The following is a 23,663-nucleotide window of genomic DNA, read 5'->3' on the forward strand; positions in this document are numbered from 1 at the left end:
GTGATGATGAGTGGAAAAACAAATTGTTGAAAATATCACAGTAAGACACGGGAAAAATAACTGTTTCCTGTTGCACCTAAAATTCTGGGCTTTATTTTATGCCCACTTTTAAAAAAAGTAGTTGCTGCTAATTTGCATGCAAGTTCCTAAGCCTGGGTATAGAGCCATTACAAGATCCAAGATGCATTCAGGCATAGATATTGTTAGACAGGCGTTAACAATGAAGGGCATTTAGGTGTAGCGTAATTACATGCATAACGCGCTTGTGTTTGAATTTGCTCGATTGTTAACACTGGATATTTGCTGTAAACATTGATTACATATACCTGTAGAAGAAAAGGCACAGGAGATTCTCAAGATGAGGAGAAGCACCACAATGCCTAGGGAATGCTGTGCTCTTGTGTCTGTCTACCCATTCTCTCCAGTATACTTAGCACTTGTATCAGAATTGCCCCTGGAATTGTTCCATACATAAAGGCATGCACTGTATTCCAAGAGTTATAATTTAGTAAATTTGTCAATAATATGAACAGAACATGCTGTTTTCTATTCAGCACATTGTATTTTGATTCTTAAAAAGGTCAACTTTTTAAAATGTACAGGTAACACTCAGGCATATATGAGTTACATTTTACTTTTGACATAGCAATATGGCAGGGGATGAAACGCGAAGAGGCAATTCACATGAATTACATGCAGTTTGAGATTGGTTTCCATCAAATCTTATTGTTGGAGAAAAAATTTTTGCTTCAGGAAATAGGTATAGGTAGACAGAAGAACTGACTGCAATATTTGGAAGTGTTGAAGTGTTTTGTTCTGTGTATTTGGTTTATACTTTATAAACAGGTTGTTTCTAACCAGACCCCCTATTCTGAATGCTGCATTATTTGAAAAAAGAGTTTTTGCTATCTGTGTCATTCCAGTCAGATCATGAATATATATTAGTACTAGTACTCAGGCAGAAGTATAGCCAGATGATTTGAAGCTGAATGTTGTGCACACATTTGTTCAATAATTACAATTATATCTTTCAGTTTCTTGGCAATGCTGAAGTTGAACAACCAAAGGGTACAGAAATTGTGAAGGATGCTGTTCGTAAACTCAAGGTATGAGTTTTCAGTTTAACTTGGTTTTATTCCTCTTTCGATTCATTATAATTAATTTCTTAACTGAGAGGCTAAAAGTAGCATCTCCTTAAGCCTCAGATGCTCCTAATTTGCTACTGGTTGATACATGAAAGCTAAATTATTTCAATATCTATCGGGGAAAGTGGCTCCTTACAAGTCAGTGCATAAATGTGCTAAGATGCTGAATGTGTGCTATCCTCGAAGAAGGAATTTAAATTCCCACTACTGGACAATTAATCAGTGAAGCAATACTTTCAAACCAATTTAGTTATAGATGTTATTGGTCTATTCATTGATTTATTTTTTATTCTATGCTCCAAAGACATTTCCCATGACCCAAATAAACCTAATCTCATTATTCACTGTTCAAAAGGGGAACAAAGTTAAGTGCATTTTTTAATTAATTATGGTTTTATTGGAATTAGATATTCATCTGAGAACTTTGCAAAGGAGCAAGTCAAAAACTTCACAAAAGTATGCATATGTGAACTCAATACCAACAATCTATAACAAAACCAGAAAATGCTGGAAAATGCAGGTCTAGCAGCATCTGTGGAAAGAGAAACAGAGTTAACGTTTCGAGTCTGTATGACCCTTCTTCAGAGCAAATATTCAATAATCTATATTTTATTCAAACCTTACACTGGTAAACAAATGCATTCTGAAATAAGCCACTTTTGCTCAATAGCTGAAATTTTTGATATTCAAAAAAGCACCTTAACAAAACCTAAAACCTCAGCCTCAACCACTTTCATGGTGACACCATTACATTTGTCCATTGGACTAACTTTTAATGCCTTTATTAAGGATTTTATTTAAGAGCATAAGAAATAGGTGCAGGAGTAGGCCATCTGGCTCCTCAAGCCTTCCACGCCATTCAATAAGATCATGGTTGATCTGCCCCAGGCCTCATCTCTTTCGTGCCAGCTTCTCATAACCCTCAGCTCCCTGATATTTCAAAAATCTATCTACCTCCTCTTTAAATACTTTCAGTGATCTAGCCTCCACAACTCTCTGGGGTAGAAAATTCCAGACATACACTACCATCTGAGAGAAGAAATTCTTTTGCATCTCAGTTTTAAATGAATGTCCCCTTATTCTGTAACTATGTTCCCTAGTTCGAAATTCCCCCACTAGTGGAGACATCTTCTCAACATCTACCCTGTCAAGCCCCTTCAGAATCTTGTACATTTCAATAAGATCACCCCTCAGTCTTCTAAACTCCAATAAATAAAGGCCTAGCCTGTTTAGCCATTCTTGGTAAATCAACCCCTTCATCCAGGAATCAGCCAAGTGAATCTCTTTTGAACTGTCTCCAATGCCAGCCTATCTTTTTTTAAATACAGGGTCCAAAACTGTACACAATACTCCAGGTGTGGCCTCACCAGCATCCTGTGCAGTTGTAACAAGATTTCCCTGTTTTTAAACTCCAATCCCCTAGCAATACAGGCCAAAATTCCTTTTGGTTTCTTAATTACTTGCTGCACCTGCATGCTAACCTTTTGTGTTTCATGCACAAGAACACCCAGACCCCTTGGTGCTGCACTCTTTTGGAGTCTCTCTCCATTTAAATAATAGTCTGTCTTTTGATTCTTCCTACCAAAGTGAATGACCTCTCACTTTCCTATATTAAACTCCATCTGCCAAGTTTTTGCCCACTCACTCAACCTATCTATATCCTCTTGCAGATTCCTTATGTCCTCATCACAACATGCCCTCCCACCCATTTTTGTATTCACAGCAAATTTGGATACATTACACTCTTTCCCTCCTCCAAGTCATTAATATAGATAGTAAATAATTGAGGCCCTAGGACTGATCCTTATGGCACTCCATTAGTTACGCCTTTCCAACCTGATAAAGATCCATTAATCCAAATTCTCTGTCTTCTGTGTGTTAACCAATCCTCAATTCATGCCAGTGCATTACCCCCAATACTGTGAGCTCCTATCTTGTGGAATAACCTTTTATGTGGCACCTTATCAAATGCCTTCTGGCAATCCAAATACATTACATCTACTGGTTCCGCTTTATCAACTCTGTTTGTTATACCCTCAAAGAACTCTAGCAAATTTGTCAAACGTGATTTCCCTTTCACAAAACCACGTTGACTCTGTTTGATTGTGTTAAGCTTTTCTAAATGTCCTGCTATTTCTTCCTTAATAATGAACTCTAGCATTTTCCCAACGACAGATGCTAGGCTGACTGGCCTATAGTTTCCTGCTATTTGTCTCCCTCCCTTCTTGAACAGGAGCATCACATTAGCAGTTTTCCAATCCACAGGGACCCTCCCAGAATCCAGTGAGTTCTGGAGTATTTCGACCAATACTCCACTATCTCTGCAGCCACTTCCTTTAAAACCCTTGGATGCAGGCCATCAGTCCTGGCAACTTGTCTGCCCTTAGTTCCATTAATTTGTAAAACACTTTGCCCCTCATGACAGAGACCATTACAAGATCTTTCCTCCCATTAGTTCCTTGCTTATCTGATATCTTTGGGATGTTTATAGTGTTCTGCACCATGAAGACCGATGCAAAATATTGGTTTAAATTATGTCATTTTCCTGTTCCCTGTTATCAATTCTCCAGTTGCATCCTCCAAGGGTCCCACACTCACTTTAACCACTCTCTTTTCATACACCTGTAGAAGCTCTAGCTGTTTGTTTTTATATTTCTTGCCAATTTCCTCTCATAATCAATTTTCTTCCCCTTTATTAGCTTTTTAGTCATCCGCTGCTGGTTCCTAAAAAAATTCCCAATCCTCTGGTCTACCACTAGTTTTTGCTGCTTTGTATGCCTTAGTTTTTGATTGGATAGTCTCCTTGACCACCTGTGTTAACAACAGGTGGTTCACCCTCCTCATCGAGTCCTTCTTTTTGACTGGGATAAATTTTTGCTGAGCGTTATGAAATACCTGCTTAAATGTCTGCCACTGATCATCCACTGACCTTCCCTTTAGTCTATTTTCCCAGCCCACTTTAGACAACTCTTTCTTCATACCTCTGCAATTGCCCATATTTAACTTGAGGACATTGGTTGAGACCTAAGTTGCTCGCTCTCAAACTGAATTTGAAATTCTACCATGTTGTGATCGCCACCCCCTAGAGGATCCTTAACTACGATATCTCCTATTAACCCTACCTCATTACACATTACTAGGTCTAAATAGCCTGTTCCCAGGTAGATAAAAACAAAAAAACTGCAGATACTGGAAATCCAAAATAAAAAATACCTGGAAAAACCCAGCAGGTCTGGCAGCATTGGCGGAGAAGAGTACAGTTGACGTTTCGAGTCCTCATGACCCTTCAAGAGAACTAAGTGAAAATAGGAGAGGGGTGAAATATAAGCTGGTTTAAAGGGGGGGAGAGAAGGTGGGGGGGCGGTTGTTGGGACATGCAAGCAGTGATAGGAGGAGATAACCAAAAGATGTCACAGACAAAAGAACAAAGAGATGTTGAAAGTGGTGATATTATCTAAAAGAATGTGCTAATTAAGAATGGATAGCAGGACAAGGAAGGTACAGATAGCTCTAGTTCTTGTGGGGATGGGGTGAAATAAGACTAAAAAGGCATAAAGGGTATAGATAAATGATCGGTGGAATACACTAAAAATAATGGAAATAGGTGGGAAAAGAAAAATCTATATAAATTATTGAAAAAAACAAAAAGGAGGGGGAAGAAACGGAAAGGGGTTGGGAATGGAGGAGGGAGTTTAAGATCTAAAATTGTTGAACTCAATATTCACTCTGGAAGGCTGTAAAGTACTTAGTTGGAAGATGAGGTGCTGTTCCTCCAGTTTGCGTTGAGCTTCACTAGAACAATGCGGCAAGCCAAGGACAGACATGTGGGCAAGAGAGCAGGGTGGTGTGTTAAAATGGCAAGCGACAGGGAGGTCTGGGTGATGCTTGCGGACAGACCGAAGGTGTTCTGCAAAGCGGTTGCCCAGTCTGCGTTTGGCCTCTCCAACGAATGCAGTAGACTAAGTTGAGGGAAGTGCAAGTGAAATGCTGCTTCACTTGAAAGGAGTGTTTGGGCCCTTGGACAGTGAGGAGAGAGGAAGTGAAGGGGCAGGTGTTGCATATCTTGCGTTCGCATGGGGAGGTGCCGTAGGAGGGGGTTGAAGAGTAAGGGGTGATGGAGGAGTGGACCAGGGTGTCATGGAAGGAACGATCCCTACGGAATGCCACCAGGGGGGTTGAAGGGAAGATGTCTGTTCTCAGGTAGGTTCTGCAACGTATTGCTTGAAGAAACCATCCCTAATGAACTCTACAAATTCATCTTCCATGTTACCCCGCCAATCTGATTTGTCCAGTTGATATGCAGATTAAAATCACCCATGACAATTGTAGCGCCCTTCTTACATGCCTCCATTATTTCCCAATTTATACTTTGTTCTACAGTGAGGCAATTCTTCGGGGGCCTATAGATGACTACCACCTGTAACCTCTTCCCGTTGCTGTTCCTTACTTCCACCCAAACTGATTCCACATCACACCTGTATCACTACTCACCTCTGCACTGATATCTTCCTCTATTAACAAAGCTACCCCACCTCCTTTTCCTTTTTGCCTATTTTTCCGGAACATCAAATACCCTTGAATATTGAGTTCCCAGTCTCGGTCACTCTGCAGCCATGTCTCTGTAATAGCTTTCAAGTCATATTCATTTATTTCTATTTGTGCCGAAAACTCCTCTATCTTGTTACATATGCTGAGAGCATTCAGATAAAGAGTCTTAAACTTTGACTTTTTACCATTACTACTCATTCTAGTTCCAATTACTGCTGCACTCTTCTGCTTATATTTTCTGCCCCTTCCTGTCACATGTTGATTATCGTCCGCCTCTTCACTACCCTGCACTTCTGCTCCCCCTTTTCTTTTCGATTTTTTACAGCCCTAGTTATATTATTTGCCAGGACACTGGTCCCAGCATGGTTCAAATGAAGCCCATCCCAATGGAACAGCTCTCTCCTTCCCCAGTACTGGTACCAGTACTCCATGAGACGGGACCCATTTCTCTCACACCAATCTTTCAGCCACGCATTTACCTCTCTAACCTTATTTACCCTATGCCAACATGCATGTTGTTCAGGAACTAATCTGGATATTATTACCGTGTGGTTCTGTTTTTTAATTTAGTCCTGAGCTGCTTGTAGCCCCTCAGCGGAACCTCTTTCCTATACCTCCCTATGTCATTGGTACCTACGTGGACCACGATAACTGGATCCTTCCCCCCCCACTCCAAGTTCCTCTCCAGTCCTGAAGAGACGTCCTTAAACTTGGCACCAGGTAGGCAGCACTGTCTTTGCTGCAGAGAACAGTACCTATTCCCCTAACTATGCTATCCCCTATTACTACTACATTTCACTTTTCTACCCCCACTTGAATAGCGTTCTGTACCATGGTGCAGTGGTCAGTTCACTCATCCTCCCTGTAGACAGTGCCCTTGTCCATTTCAGGAGCAAGAGCCTCGTAACTATTGGATAAGGGCACTGGCTGAGGCTCTTCCAAAGCTAAGTTCTGGATCCCCACTTGCCTCACTTGCAGTCACACACTCCTGTCCTTGAGCATGGTCTAAATTTGATGTAATTAAGGGTGTGACTCTTTCCTGAAACACAGTGTCCAGGTAACTCTCCCCCTCCCTGATGTGTCACAGTGTCCGCAGCTCGAACTCCAGCTCATCAGATCTGAGCTGAAATTCCTCAAGCAGCCAACACTTGCTGCAAATGTGGTCACTGTGGATCGCACTGGCGTCCACCAGACCCCACATACTACAGCTGCTACACATCACCTGCCCAGCCATCTCTATTATATTTAATTAATTAATTTTGATGTTAAATACTTTTAAAGTGAATTTTTTAACTGTACTCTTCAGCTGCAGTAGTGTCTCCTGATTTAAACTACTTGGCCAATCAAAAGACACACAGAAGAGAAACCCACCAATCACCTAACTGTTTTCCTTTGATGTCATACCTCAGCACCAACAGGTACAAACAGGCTGAAAGGGCTCTTGGCCACCAGTTTTTAATCTCCCGCCACCACTGCCTTACTCACGCAGGTCTGCTCTCCGTGTGCTGATCTCTTTCAGAAGCTTTTGATGTAAAGTGTTGGATATTTTTCACTAGATCTGTGACCTGAGTTTAGATTGCGTGCAGCCTTAAGGTCTGCAGTGTGCATAATTTCTATAGATGCATCAATGTTCAAATTTTCCAGGTTTAGTTCCCCAATTTGCCTTTTTTTTTATTTAGCTTTTCACCTCTCTTAGGAAATTACAAGGGTTTCAGGTGGAGGGGGAAGGGGTAGGGAATGTATATATTGTGGTGCGAGATTGTGTATCAGGCTAGATGAATAAGATCTTTTCCTGCCATCAGTGTTTGTATGTCCGTTATCAACTGCATTGATGACTTGTGTTTGGTTGTTTTAAATTTTCTATGTTTTTGCAAAGTTATTTGAACTAAAGCTAGAAAACAAATTTCAAAGGTTTTAATAAAGCTTTTGTCAATATTGTATTCAACAGCAACAACAACTACTTGCATTTTTATAGTAAAAAATCCTAAGGTTGTTCACAGGAAGCTAATCAAACATATTTTTGATACTGAGCCACATAAAGAGATATTAGGACAGATAGCCAAAACTCAATCAAAGAGGTAGTTTTTAAAGAATGTGTTAAAGGAGGAGAGCAAGGTAGAGTGGTGGAGAGGTGAGGGCATGATTACTAATGGTGGATTGATTGATTGATAAAAAAGATGTGTAAGAAACCAGAATTGGAGCAATATTGTAGAGTTGGAGCAGAGGACAAAGATAGCAAAGAGTGAGGCTGTAGATGGATCTGAAAACAAGGATGAATATTTTAATACTGAGGCATTTCTGGACTAGAAGCCAATGCAGGTCAGCGAGCAGTAGGATGAATAGGACTTGATGCAACTGAGGATATGGGCACAAAAGTTTTGGATGGGTACAAAAGTTTTGGATGGGCACAAGTTTATGCAAAGTGGAAGATGGAAGACCGGCCGAGGCAGCATTCGACTTGTTGAAAGGTAACAAAGGCGTGAATGAGGGTTTCAGCAGCAGATGAGCTGATTTTGTGTTCTGTAATCTTAAGTATATATTGAGAGAGACACTGAGGTCAGTAATAAAAAGATATGTGAGAAAGAGAGAAACTATATTTCCTGATTTCCTTTGTGAACACTCTGGAAGGTAAAGAAGTATCATGAATATCAAGAAGTAACAAAAGGAAAAGCATATCCTTCAATAAATTGCACTTTACTAATTGACGATAGAAGTTATTCCTTCCTTATCACCCCATAAAGCCTATTACCTTAGAATTGCTTGTGTGTGTATGTATACTAGTTGATCTCAATACTACCATTAGACCACCATCAGGAGGTATAATTACAGTGTTACAATGTGGCAGGTTTACTCAGCAGTTTTCCATTATGTGTGTGAACATAGGAAGTTACAATGGGAAAATTGCCAAAAGAAGTGCACCCAACAATTTGTATATATATGTAAAAAGCATCCCAAGGTGCTTGACAGAGGCAGTATAAAACAAAAAAACACCACCCAGCCACTTAAGGAAATATAAGGGCAGATGACCAAAACCTTAGTCAAAGAAGTAGGCTTTAAGGAGTGTCTTAAAGGAAGAAAGTGAGATAGAGAGGTGTAGAGGTTTAGGAAGGGAATTCTAGTGCTTGGAGCCTAGGCAGCCAAAGGCATGGCCACTACTAGGGGAGTGATTAAAATTGGGGATGTTCAAGTGGCCTGCGTTAGATGGGTGCATATATTTCAAAGGGTTGGGGGGCTGGAAGTGATTCCAGAGATAGGGAGGGCTGAATCCATGGAGGGATTTGAAAATGTGGATGATTGTTTTAAAATCATGCATTGCTTAACTGGTAGTCAGTGTAGGTCAGCGAGCACAGGGGTTGAAAGATGAAGGACATCGACAGTAGAATTTTGAATGAACGCAAGTCTATAGATAGATAAAAATTAAACCAGGAGAATGCAGTCCCACCTAGCTGAGCGACAGTGGAGAGGTGGTGGAGAAGGATGGTGTGGTCAACCATGTCAAAGGCTGTAGATAGGTCAAAAAGGATGAGAAGGGATGGGTTGTCTTTGTCACAATCACATAGGATGTCATTTGTGACTTTGATAAAAGCTGTTTTGGGTCTGTGGCAGGGACTGAAACCTGATTGAAGGGATTCAAACACGGAGTTCCAGGGAAGATGGGAACAAATTTAGGAGACAACAACATATTCAAGGATATTGGGGACCGGATGATGGTTTGCAAGGACGGAGGGGAAAAGGTTTAATTTCTTGAAGAAAGAGCTGATGACGGCAGATTTGAAGAAGAGGACAGATCTTGAAAAAGGACCATTAACTATGTTAGCTAATGTGGGAGCCAAGAAGGGAAATTGGGCAGTCAGTAGTTTGATGGGATTAGGTTCAAGAGGGCAAGAGGTGAGTCTCGTGGACAAGCTGAGCTTGGAGATGGTATGATGGGAGATAGGAGAGAAACTAGAGAAAGATACTATTCAGAGCTATGGCAGTGGGGAGGCTTAGAGGAAGTTTGATCATGCTGGAAAGGAGGGACATGGCAGAGGTAAGTGATTGGATCGTCTCAATCTTGGTGACAAAGAAATCCATAAGCTCCTCCCAAGACAGGGAAGAGGGATTTAATAAGACGGAGATAAAAACAAAAAAACTGCGGATGCTGGAAATCCAAAACAAAAACAGAATTACCTGGAAAAACTCAGCAGGTCTGGCAGCATCAGCGGAGAAGAAAAGAGTTGACGTTTCGAGTCCTCATGACCCTTCGACAGAACTACAACAAACTGTGATTGTTTATTGTAACAGAAGGTAGAGCACCAAATCTTTGCATGCTCCCCCAACCACCTCCAGCTCTAGAGTTCTGTCGAAGGGTCATGAGGACTCGAAACGTCAACTCTTTTCTTCTCCGCCGATGCTTCCAGACCTGCTGAGTTTTTCCAGGTAATTCTGTTTTTATATTTAATAAGACGGCATGCTTACTATTCCAGAATGATCTTGGAATCTAGTGATGAATGGCTAAGCCAGTTGTCCACTATATCCGTTCAAATCGCTAATGTAACCCCCCTGTTTAAGAAGGGAGTGAGGCAAAATGTGGGAAATTACAGGCCGATTAGCCTGACCTCGGTTGTTGATAAGATTCTAGAGTCTATTATTAAGATGAGATTTCAGAATACTTGGAAGTGCATGGTAAAATAGTCAAAGTCAGCATGGTTTCATCAAGGGGACATCATGCCTGACAAATCTGTTAGAATTCTTTGAGGAGGTAATGAGCAGGTTAGACAAAGGAGAGCCAATGCATGTTATCTACTTGGACTTCCAGAAGGCCTTTGACAAGGTGCCGCACAGGAGGCTGCTCATTAAGATAAGAGCCCATGGTGTTAGAGGCAAGATACTAGCATGGATAGAAGATTGCTGTCTGGCAGGAGGCAGAGTGGGGATAAAGGGGTCCTTCTCAGAATGGCGGCTGGTGACTTGTGGAGTTCTGCAAGGATTAGTGTTGGGACCGCAACTTTTCACTTTATACATTAATGATCTAGATGAAGGAACTGAGGGCATCTTGGCTAAGTTTGCAGATGATACAAAGATAGGTGGAGGGACAGGTAGTATTGAGGAGGCGGGGAGGTTGCAGAAGGATTTAGACAGGTTAGGAGAATGGGCAAAGAAGTGGCAGAGGGAATACAATGTGGGGAAGTGTGAGGTCATGCACTTTGGTAGGAAGAATAGAGGCATAGACTATTTTCTAAATGGGGAGAGAATTCAGAAATCTGGAGTGCAAAGGAACTTGGGAGTCCTAGTCCAGGATTCTCTTAAGGTTAACTTGCAGGCTGAGTCGGTAGTTAGGAAGGCAAATGCAATGTTGGCATTTATTTTGAGAGAACTAGAATATAAAAGCAGGGATGTGCTGCTGAGGCTTTATAAGATTTTAAAATAGAATATTGTGAGCAATTTTGGGCTCTGCATCTCAGGAAGGATGTTCTGGTCCTGGAGAGGGTCCAGAGGAGGTTCACGAGAATGATCCCAGGAATGAAAACCTTAACATATGAGGAATGTTTGAGGACTCTGGGTCTATACTCAATGGAGCTTAGAAGGATGAGGGGGGATCTGATTGAAACTTACAGAATACTGAAAGGCCTGGATAGAGTGGACATGGGGAAGATGTTTCCATTAGTAGGAGAGACTAGGACCCGAGGGCACAGCCTCAGAGTAAAGGGAAGACCTTTTAGAAGAGAGATGAGGAAATACTTCTTTAGCCAGGGTGGTGAATCTATGGAATTCATTGCCACAGAAGGCTGTGGAGGCCAGGTCATACAATTGAGTGTATTTAAGACCGAGATGAATAGGTTCTTGATTGGTAAGGAGATCAAAGGTTACGGGGAGAAGGCGGGAGAATGGGGTTGAGAAACTTATCAGCCATGATTGAATGATGGAGCAGACTTGATGGGCCGAATGGCCTAATTTCTGCTCCAATGTCTTATGGTCTTATGGCCTAAGTCTGCATTCTTTGGACTTAAGGGAATAGAGAAGAGAGCCTTACCAGGGGAATGGCTTGTGTATGTGAGAGAGGGTAAGAGAACTAGGGCATCAAACATTGAGAAAATCAGTTGCCACAGAAATATCATGCTAAAGAGAAACCCAAAGTCTGGTTGGGATTTTGAAAGTATTTTTACAAGTGAATTGGGGCAGAGGTTTTTCCAGAGGCAGATATAGAATGGTGTAGAGTTTGAACAGTGAAGGGCGATGTGGTTAGGGAGCGATAAATGGACGTGATCAAAGAAGATACTAAAGGAGTAGCATGGCCAGATGAGATAGCAAGATCAAAGGGGTAGTCATGAATATGGGTTGGAAGTGTACTTGGAGGTTGAGATAAAGGGAGGATAAGATGGCAGTGAACTTAGAGGAGACAGAACATGATGAGTTGGAAAGAGGTTTGAAATCACCTAAGATAAGAAGTCACTTAGTGCAGATGCTAAGAGAGAAAAGCAGTGAAGATAGCTCACTGAGAAAATTGATATGATGTTTAGTGAGCGGTAGAGAAGCAGGATATTAAAAGAGAGATGAGAGAAGTGGAACAAGGTGAGATGTTCATAGGAGGAGAAAGTACCAGAGGAATAGAGAACAAATCACAGTGAGATTTGGTGATAAAAGCCATGCCACCACTGCAGCAGTCCAGGCGGGGCAAGTGGTGAAAGGTATAGCCAGGCAGAGAGGTTTCAATTAGGTGTAGAGTGTCATCACTCCGCAGCCAGGTTTCTGTCAAACCCATTGTGCCGATGCAGTCATTTGTAATAAGATCATCGATTGCAGCAGCAACAATTTATATTGCATCTTTAGCGTAATAACATGGTCTAAGTCTCTTCACAGGAGCATTATAAAACAAACTATGACACGAGCCACAAAAGGAGATATTAAGTTAGATGACTAAAAGCTTGATCAAAAAAGTAGGTTTTAAGGAGTGTTTTGGAGAAAAAAGGAGTAAAGAGGCAGAGAGGTGTAGGGAGTGAATTCCAGAGTGAAGACATGGCCACCAAATAGTGGAGCAACTAAAGTCAGAAATGCTTAAGGGACCCGAATTAGAGGAGCACAGATATCTCCAAGGGCTATGGGACTGGAGGAGGTAACAAAAATAGAGAAGGGTGAGGCCAGGGAGGGATTTGAGAACAAGGATGAGAATTTTTGAAGTCGGGTTTTGCTTGATAGTGAGCCAGTGTCAGTCAGCACAGGGGTGACAAGGGAAGAGGGCCTGGTGCAAGCTAAGACGTGGCAGGTGATGTGTGCCAGGCAGACCAAATCCACAAAAGAAACTTGGCCACGCAATCACAACAGTTTTGCCATTTGTATTTATTATGAGAAGATTTGTGCACTGACTTCAGAAGTAACGAGTCCTTTACTTTAGAGATTTTGAAAATTAAATTAAAACATTTATTAACAAAAGATTTCAAGCACATACATAGGATTACAGTTACTTAATACTATAACAAACTGCAAAATTCCTAACTAAACTGACTCCCAACTACACACCCTTTTTAAGGCAAAGGGGGAGGCAATGGCATAGTGGTATTGTCGCTGGACGTATAATCCAGACACCCAGGGTGATGCTCTGGGAACCCAGTTCGAATCCTGCCACTGCAGATGGTGGAATTTGAGTTCAGTAAAAGTCGAATGATAACCGTGAAACCATTGTTGATTGTTGTAAAAACCCATTTGCTTCACTAATGCCCTTTAGGGAAGTGAATCTGCTGTCCTTATCTGGTCTGGCCTACCTATGACTCTAGACCCACAATGTGGTTGACTCTTAAATGCCCTCTGAACAAGGGCAATTCGGGATGGGCAATAAATGCTGGCTGAGCCAGCAACGCCCACATCCCATGAATAAATAAAAAGAAACAGTCCAAAATAGATTTTAAATTTAGATAGGCTATTCAGCAAGTTTACCACAGGTGGAATTCCAAAGCTGTTTCTCCAACTTTGGTTACTGGACACAGCAGACTTCTGCAAAAGTAGCTGGACTCTTTACCATAAGGTTGTTTTACACGGTCTTTTTAGATCTTACATAGCCCCCCCAGTGTGGCTGTCCATCCTTTTTTATATCTGTTTCTCTCTCTTTAATCTGTAAATTCCATTGTTCTATATGTCTTTGGAAATGTACTTCTCCCATAATATAAAAACCTTTCATGTTGCCAATATGGTCAGTACCTTTTGGGAAAAATAAACATACTGCTTGGCCTTGCCTATCTTGTTAATTGTAAACATCCTATCATCCCTTTGAAACCTAAACAACCCCTTCATTTATCTAAAAATGCAAAATTTCTTCACTCCCTACATGCTGCCCTCATCCATGATTACTCAGTAGCATTTCAAATGTCTTTTACACCTAACCTCTTTTGATAATTTCAAACTTGCAGTCTATCTGATCCAATTCAATTAAATAAGACGGAAAGAACCATACATACTTACACTCATAAATCTACTTTACAATAAACCACAATAATATTATGAAAAATATGATAGCTTCATGACATAGGCAGCAGAAAATTTTGAATGAGCTCAAGTTTATAGAGAGTAGAATGCAGGATACCAGCCAAGAGTGAATTGGAATAGTGAAGTCTAGAGGTAACAAAGATATGGATGAGGCTTTCAGTAGCAGTGAGCTGAATCGGTGGTCTTAGTGATGGCATGAATATGAGGTCGTAAGATCATGAGGATCAAAAGTGGCACAAGGCTGTGAACAGACTGGCCTTATCTCAGGCAGTTGCCAGGGAGAGGAATGAAGTCAGTAGCTAGGGAACGGAGTTTGGAATGGAGACCACACTGCCCAGAATGCATCATGGCTAACCATGGTGCATGACAACCAAGCAGAGAAGGATTTTTCAATCAGCCTGTTAACAAATTGTGTGTGTTTAAGAGAGATCCATTATGAGTAGTTTAGTTTTCACTGTGGTGCTCTGGAATTCTATTACCCAGATTGCACTGTGAAATTCATAATATGACAAAAAAAATGCTAACTGTGACCTGCAAGTGGGGGAAAAATAATCAGTTCTGTGCTTTCTTGAGTATTGTTTGTGAATATGGTTTTTGTGTGGCTGAGGGGGATACTGGGGCCAGGGTTGAAAATCTCAGTTGTTGGTCTGGAATTTTTGCTCCCTTGCATAGGCTGTTTTGAAGCAATTCTATCAACATCAGAATAACCAGCATCAGCACAAATTACATTCAGCCTAACTTGTGTCCAAAATCTGTTGTGCTAGTTTTTAAAATATTGTGTTAGAAGCAGGACCTATCTACAAAGTGGGCTATGCCACTAGGGTGATTTAATCATTATTGGGAGTTGCCTTTAATGCACTTGATTGCAGGTGTTTGAGGAGACGACAAAAATTCCGTTGGAACTTTTGGGAACAAGGATATTAGTGGGCCAATTTTCAAAGATTTTGGCCAGGATTTATTGGTCCCACTGAACTGAATGGAGATTTAAATGGCTCGCCGCATCCGCCGGGGGAAGACATGCCTCAACAGGGTAAAATCCTGACCTTTGTTTTTCTTTACTTACAAAGGAACTGGCTATTGTACCCCAATCTAACTAGTAATTAGTTTTGTATTTTTTTAAAGGTATTTTCAGTATTTTAAAATTGGGTCAGTCACAGGTGGTAGATTGACACTGTGATTTAAAAAGGCGTATTTTTTGTGATAAACTCCTTTCCAGTTTTAGTAGTCAAACTTATCAAGTTACCATACATAAATATATCAAGGAATATTTTTAAAGCAAAATTCTTTTACCAAAAAAAAGTGTTTAAAAACGCTGCATAACTGCACTGGCTCATGGCAAATTTTGTGTTTGGTGATTTGCAAATGAGTTTGAACGGGGACTTGAGGTGTGAAGACACTTTTCAAATTGGATGCAATTTTTGCCAAAATTGATGACTGCAACCTAAGTGGAAACTCTGCCTCATTGTGTTTGAAGTCAGTCAATCAACCAACCAGGCTTGGATTACAGTGAATGATCATCTGTTCAATATCCTAAGATTAAACTTTCAGCAGTGGAGTGAGAAACCTAATTGATTCAGTGCTATACAAGAGCTTCTGCAGGAACTATAAATCCATCTCAGGAAGTAAGAGAGAGGAAAAATTATTTTTAAGAAACTTGAAAATAACAGAAAAAAGGAGGAAGATTTTTTGGGGGAGGAGTATATTAAATTAATAAAATGTTTGCATCTTAAGTAAATATTCCACTGTGGGAGAAGGAAGTATAACACTTTGATTAATGAGAATAAGAGATATGGGGGAAGGCTACTTGCATGTGGTGCAAACTTTGTAAGGTAGATTAATATGCTATATCCATATCTGAAAATCCTACATCCTTCAATATTAGTAAAGTGCGTAATATTCATGTCAGGAGATGTGTTTTTTGGAAGGGTGAATTACAAGTAACAATGGGCAGCTGCTGAGCTGCAAAATTTAGATCAATAGCAGAGGTAGTTTCAGAACTAAGGCAGTCGATTTAGGAGAAGAATTGTGTCTGCATAGCCGACGCCGAATGCCATGTCGTTAAGGAGATTAGCTTGGAAGTTCTGTTCGTACACTGAAAGTATGCAGAGTTGGCAGATTGTGATGTCAGTCAGTGTCTAATGCTGATTTGATGCCTGACCTGGATTTTCAATTTTGTCGCTTTTGCTGACACATTCCTCACATCCACAATTGAACTCTCATTCAGCAGCATATTTAAATGCATCATCATCAAACTTGCAGGTTAGCTACTTATAACTTTCTAGTGGTCTTTGCTGAGTTGGAGAAGTGCAGCATGTTTGGCGGAGTTCACATAAATTGGTAAAGTCTGTAGGGAGTGGGGCTAGTTTCGGGAAGATGCTGTTGCCATTGCAAAGCACCTGAGTACATCACCTGCTCCTAGTCATAGCGGCTAATAGTTGCAGTACCCCATGATTTACAACTTTAGAGGCAGCAAAGAAGACAAACTGCTCACCAAGGGAGAAGTAAGGCGCTCAGGTAGAGGATTTACTGATCTGGGCTCTACGGAGAGGACTTCTCCCGTCTTCACCTAAACCAGGACCAACGTGTTCGGCAACTGCACTTCACCAAAAAGGTGGTCACAATTGTGCCACCTCTTGGAAACCAGATATGCAGCAGAGCAGGACAAGTATGACACTGCCAGTGGTCATCAAGGTAACCGTGACCTTGAATATTTTTGCCAGTGGATCATCTCAGCTGGAGTAGGAGGCATGGCAAACACCCTGCTGTTTGCCGCTTGTCTCTGCAATAAAGGCTCTATAGCCAGTAGAGGGGATATCATTGTCTTTTCCCAAAATAGAGAAGCAGGAGAAGTCCACGTGTTCTGTGCCAGAATAGTAGGCTTCTCCCTGATGCAGAGTGTCATCGACTGCACAGATGTGGCTTTGCAGTCTTAGTAATGAGATGTACTGAAAGCACAAAGGTTACCATTCACTCACTGTGCAGCTTTTATGTGACTATAGCCAGCATTTTATGCTGGTGAGCGCCCTGCCAATCTGCTATGCCAGCAATCTGTGGCACCAGTACCCTGCTCCCCCCTCACCCCACCAACACCCTACCCAACCACATGTGGTCAGCACTTGTATAATGAGAGTAAAGCTGTCAGGATGAGTGTCATCGAGCATGGCATTGGAGTTAGCAATAGAGCCCCCAGTTCTCCACTGGAGTGGATTCCCTGATTCATTTTGGTCGGACTGACCATAATGAAGCACTGTCCTTGCCACCAAAGGGTTTGGCGAGCACCTCAGGAGGAGGAAGGGAGGCAGCCAGCGCATCCATGTTCTAAATAAGCGCATTGTTGGATTCTAATTCTCATGAATGATGCCCCAAATCCCTATTGTTCAATAGTTCCATCCACACCTTAAGATCCCTCTGAGACAGACCATCGCAGCCCCCTCTTGGCCATGATACTGAAATCAAATCCACCACAAAAAGAAATCTTATCTTCATCCAGCAAAACAACCAATACTCCACACTGTACTCAACTTATCATTCTTACGCAGCCTCTTGCAGGTACCTTTGCAAAGCAAAATGCTGCAGGTGCTGAAAATCTGAAATAAAAACAAAAAATACTGGAAATAACTCAGCAGGTCAGGCAGCACTTGTGGCGAGAGGAACAGTTATCATTTCAGGTTGATGACCTTTCATCAGAACTGAGGAAAGGTAGAATGTAATGGGTTTTGAGCAAGTGAAAGGAGGGAGGGGGAAGGAAGAACCAAAGAGAAGACCTGTAATAGGATGGCGGGCAGGAAAGATTAAGTAACAAAAGGTTTCATGGTGCAAAAGCCAAACATATTGGTAATGGGACGGTTAAAGTAACAAAACATGTCTGTTGAAGATATGTGAATGACAGAATAGCAGCAATATGAATGAAAAATGAAGGAATAAAGAAAGAAATGAGAAAAAAACAAACCCACAAAAACAATGAAACAACATGGTTGTTATGATCCAAAATTGTTGAGCTCAATATTGAGTCCAGAAAGCTGTGGAGTGCTGAGATAAAAGATGAGGCACTGTTCCTTGAGCTTGGGTTGAGCTTCATTGGAACACTATAGCAGGCCAAGGACAGAAAGGTCAGAATGGGAGCAAGGTGGAGAATTGAAATAACAAGTGACAGGAAGTGACAGGAAGCTCAGGGTCATGCCTAGGGACTGAATGGAGGTGCTCCGCAAAGCAGTCACCCAGTCTGTGTTTTGTCTTCCCAATGTGCAGTGGAGACAAAATCGTGAGCAGCGAATACAATATACTAAATTGAAAGAAATACAAGTAAATCAGTGTTTCATTTGGAGGGCCTTATATGGTGAGAAGGGAAGAAGTAAAAGGTCAGTTGTTGTATCTTGTGCTTGCATGGAAATGATGAAAATCTGAAGGAATAATACTCAAAACTTGTAAAAGTCAATTTTCAGTGTCAGACAGTTATTAAGACATGTCATACTGTTAAAAGGGTACTGAGGCTGAAATGAACAAACCATTTAGTCCATATCTACTACACATGTACAAGAATATCATGCCATTCACTGCACACTGCACTAGTTTGAGATAGCATTGTTATTATACCTGATTGCTGCTAGTCTTAAAATAAGTTGTTAGATATCATCAGACTTGGCGTATGATTGAAATTATTGCATGTAAAATGAACTGGTCACATTGATAAATAAAAGGCATATTGTCAGAGTTTTATTAAATTTGACCTCATTTAATCCTGCATTTTTTTAAAATAAATTCTTGCTGGGAATTATCAATCTGAGAGTATTAACTTAATCACACAAGTGAACCATTCTGTGTTTATTATTGCTATGAAAGGTATCCAAGTGCCTCACAGCTGCTCTGTGCTCTTTCCAAGTTGTATAACCAGTCTGCCGAGACATTACATAGTATCATCTCAGGCATGCGATGCAGTTGTCATGTTGTTCAGAAAAACAAGCGCTTGGTTATTAAAGTAATTTATTCATAAGTTTTTTGATGTATAATGCATATGTTTTTAAAATAACACAACTTTATTCTTGCCTATAGATTCATGATATAATTGTGCACTTTTTATTTGTGTGTATGAACTCTAAAATTTTGAAACCTTGGCCAGAATTTTCTGTTTGGTGTGTGGGGACATGCATCCCAACGTTACCGTGCGTCATTTTGACCTTTCGTTTGACGGCCGGGCACCGGAGTCGGCTGCACGCATGGCGCACTGTCAAAGGCCTGTCAAGGTCATTATTAAACTAACTAACGTCATTGTCAGGACTGCTCATCCAACCTTAAGTTTGGCAGGCAGGCAAAGATCCCAGGTGGCCTCCGCATTTTTCATGAAACCTCATCCACGGGCGGGATGAGATTTCATGAAGGATTTATTAATTAAGTAAAAATGCTTACCAAAATTTATAAACATGTCCCGGCTCATGTGATACTGTCACACGAGGGGACATGTCTAAATAATTTTATTTTTTCCCCAACTTTACAACTGCACTTATTCTCCCTGAGGCATCTCTGTTTCTCAGAGAGATTTCTGCGCTCTTTCGTGCACATGCCCCAACTTTCCCTCCTCCCCCTGCCCACACAGGTAATGCTGAGGGCGCGAGTCATGCTAGGCAGGCCTTAATTGGCCCGCGCACTTAAAATGGCGGCGTGCACTGATCACAGGTGGTGATCGACTCCACACCCACCTGCCTGCGCCCGTTTCCGACTGGCCTGCCCGATGGGGAGAAGAGAAATCATTACTGGAGAGATCCTGGCTCTGAGTAGCTAGTTAACAGTGGAAGCAAGTAAAAGTAGTTTCACCAAAACGAACAATGAATGAGAGACATTGGAAGGAAATTGGCATGGTCAACCATGTCAAAAGCTGAAGAGTGGATAAAGGAGGATAATGCACCACAATCTCTGAGAGTATTTATAATCTATATTAATGACCTTGATGAGGGTATTACGTGTAATGTATCCAGGTTTGCTAATGATACAAAGTTAGGTGGGAAAGTAAGAAGTGAAGAAAACACAAATGAGACTGCAGAGGGATATAGACCGGTTGGTTGAGTGGGCAAGACCATGGCAGATGGAATAAATTGTAGCAAAATGCAGGAAAAATATTTTAAAAGAATTTTGGATAGTGAGAGACTGAGAAATGTTTACAATCATAGTGACTGTGTGCCCTTGTGCATGAATCACAGAAAGTTAAAGTGAAGCTGCAGCTAGCAATTAGAAAGGCAAATGGTATGTTAGCTTTTGTTAAAAAGAGATTGGAGTATATGCCTAGGGAAATCACATTAGAATTGTATGGCATATTGTTGAGGACACACCCAGAGTTATTGGGTGCTGTTTTGATCACCTTACCTTAAGAATGATGTACTCTCCCTAGAAGGAGTGCAAAAAGGGTTTATTAGGCTGGTTCCTGGATTGAGGCAATGTCCTATAAGGAAAAACTGAATAGATTAGGCATATATTCCCTGGAGTTTAGAAAAACAAGATGTCATTTAATTGAATTGCATAAAATTCTTAAAGGACTTGACAGGGTAGATGCTGAGAAAATGGTTCCCCTGGCCGGGGAATCGAAAATGTGGGCTCAAGGGGCCAGATTTTCGTGGAGCTGGGCCAACTTTGGAGACCTTTAAAAATGGTGGACAGGGTCTGGATGCAGAAGTCACATCCCCCATTTCTGATCAATCCCGTTTTTGCCGGCTGGGGAAGGGGGAGGGTTGTTAATATCAGGCAGGAAACCCGAATACTGCAGGACCACTTTAAATTAGTGCTGAGTTCAAACAAGCCCCATTTCTACTGTTCCAGGGGCCTCGACGATTTTATGGAGGAGATGTAAATTCTCTTGGATAAGGTCTGTTTAAGTGTCATTATCTGAAGCTATTTTAATCCCCCAGCCCTTTAAAAATGAAAGTGCTAAGTCTGCAAATGTCGGTTAGAGCAAAAAAATAGACAACTGCTGGAGTGTATTGATTGGCAGGAAATCTGGAGTAGTTCAGAAAATAAACATTAAATATCTGTTCCTGCAGTTTCAGTAGACTTCCCTGTTGATATTTCCCAAGGGTAGTTATTACAGCCAAACCTGTTGTGAATGCTTGGCTGAATTTTAAAAATCCCACAACCATTTATGTCAGTGGGGTTGGGGGGGAGTTCACAGTTTGACTGACAATTTTAAGAGGCTATTAAAGGATTAGCTTTATTTAATGCGGTTAGTGTATAGGGGTTCATTTTTATGACCACTTAAAGGGATTTAAACTTCTTGAGTGAGGTTTTTTCAGTATCAAGAATGTAGTGAGAGCTTTCTTAGATTGTTAGAAATATTTTAAATCTCCACATGGCTCCTGAGGTTTGCCCATTGTGGATACTGAGTGAAGAGCTATAGATGTGGCACGGGGGTATGAGGGAACAAGGAGTTGCATAGGTGTATGAGGGGCTATGGATTGGCATGGGGATTTGAGGGACATGGAGATGGCATGAGTATATGTGAGGCATGGAGGTGACATAGGATTATGAGGAGGGTTGGAGCTGGTATGAGGGACTTGGGGTTATGTTGGGGGCTTAAAAGCCGTTTATGCAACTAGGCCAAAGTCTTAGAGAACTGAGACGGGCCTTCTAACCAGCCTGCCTCAGCACGCAACTACCTCTGAACTGCCTCCAAAGGCAATGGGCCTAACTCTGTTTCTCTCTCCCCAACCCCACCCAGCTCCCCAGAATGAAAAAATGGCAGGCAGGGTCCCTTTTAAAGGAGACAGGTCTACCACCTCAATGGCAAAAATCTGGCCTTAAGTTTCAGAATGAGGGTAAGCCATTTAGGACTGAGATGAGGAGAAATTTATTCACTCAAAGGGTTGTGAATCCTTGGAATTCTCTATTCCAAGAAGATGTAGATGCTCACTCATTTAAAGTTTTTAAATTTATTCTTTCATGCGATACGGGCATCACTGGCAAGGTCAGCTTTTGCTGCCCATTCCTAATGGTCAATGAGCTGAGTGGCTTGTTCAGCCATTTGATAGGGCAGTTAAGAGTCAACTAAATTACTGTGGATCTGGATTCACATGTAGGCCATACCAGGTAAGGATGGCAGATTCCCTTCCCTAAAGGAGATTAGTAAATGAGATGGGTTTTTACAATAATTGATGATAGTTTCATCGTCACCATTACTGAGACTAGTTTTCAATTCCAGACTTGATTAATTGAATTTAAATTTCTGCAGTTGCCATGATGGGAATTGAACCCTTGTCCCTGGAGCATTAGCCTGGATTACTTGTCCCATGAGATTACCACTATATCACTGTGTCCCCCAAATATATTCACAAAGGAGCTCCATAGATTTTTAGTTACTAGGAATTAAAGGATATATGGGGATAATGTAGGAAGGAGAGCTAAAGTAGAAGATCAACCATGATCTTGTTGAACAGTGGAGTAGGTGCAAAGGGCCAAATGGCCTACCCTAGCTCTTATTTCTTCCATTTTTATGTAATATAATTTGTGACCTTTGGTTAGGGCAGTTTTCAGTGTCTTGAGATGGGCAAAAGCCTGATTAGGGATATTCAAATGGAGAATTGTGAGCTACCTTTGGGAGCTTTGGCGAGGAAAGGGTGAAAGGAAAAGGGGAAGCAACTTGCAAGAGCATGGAGATTGAAGTTAAGTTTTTTGAGGAGGAAGGTGACGTTGTTCATTTTGAAACAAAGGGAAACAGTGCCTGAGTAGAGGCAAAAATTTAAAATACAAGCTATCATGGTGAAAGACAAGGAGGGAAGTTATAGAAAAGAATTGTGTATGATATTTGTAATATTTATTGTTTATTCAACATGACTTTCACATGAGAAACAGCACACACACACAATGAAGATTAAGTCAGTCCTACTTTTGATGCTGGCTTCTGTTTCACTCTGTGGTCGAGGTCTAAACGAGGGTTTTGGGGATCATTGATTCTCTCAAAGTATATAGCTCGAGTCAGTAGTTTCTCTAGACCATTACTCATTATTTACAGCAAATACTTGTACATTTGGACCTCTATACTAGGTTGGAGTTTCTCCTCCTCCCAGATCTCTCTTATTTCTCAGTCATGTGATCTAACACCATTATTAGATCAGCATCATGTGTGCTTTTGATGTTAACCCTTTACTCTACATCTCCCCTAAGTCTTTATCCCTATCAGATGTACATCCTCCTATAGCTTCAACATAGAAATATGTTCTGCACAAATTAGTACAACATTCCAAAGCAAACTTCAACGTAATTGTTAGCAAAATTTAATTGCACTGGGGAACCCTGAAATGAATGATGGAGTGCTTGACTCTTTCAGCAGACACATATTTAATTTAATTTCTAATATAGGTGCTGATGTTGTCTCTGTGAAGTTCTTTTTAGTATTTTGTGAAAATGCCATTGTAATTGAAAACAGATTATTCTTTTTAGGAGAGGGTGTGGGGGGAGGGAGATTGAAACTAATATAAATGAAGCCACTCCACAATTCACATATCAATGTGTACAAATTTAAATATGATATTTAGT

At 41.1% G+C, this 23,663-nt stretch overlaps 1 protein-coding gene across 3 annotated transcripts in view; it reads left to right on the top strand.

Annotated features, from left to right (window-relative positions):
• gulp1b (GULP PTB domain containing engulfment adaptor 1b) overlaps positions 1-23,663 on the top strand; it is a 428,880-nt gene that overhangs the window by 294,211 nt on the left and 111,006 nt on the right. For all 3 annotated transcript variants that reach the window (XM_041200977.1, XM_041200978.1, XM_041200979.1), the window contains one exon: positions 1,035-1,106. In XM_041200977.1, coding sequence (XP_041056911.1) covers positions 1,035-1,106 — 72 coding nt within the window. The remainder of the gene's footprint in view (positions 1-1,034; positions 1,107-23,663) is intronic.

Source organism: Carcharodon carcharias, chromosome 12 (assembly GCF_017639515.1).
Source record: "Carcharodon carcharias isolate sCarCar2 chromosome 12, sCarCar2.pri, whole genome shotgun sequence".
Lineage (NCBI taxonomy): Eukaryota > Metazoa > Chordata > Chondrichthyes > Lamniformes > Lamnidae > Carcharodon > Carcharodon carcharias.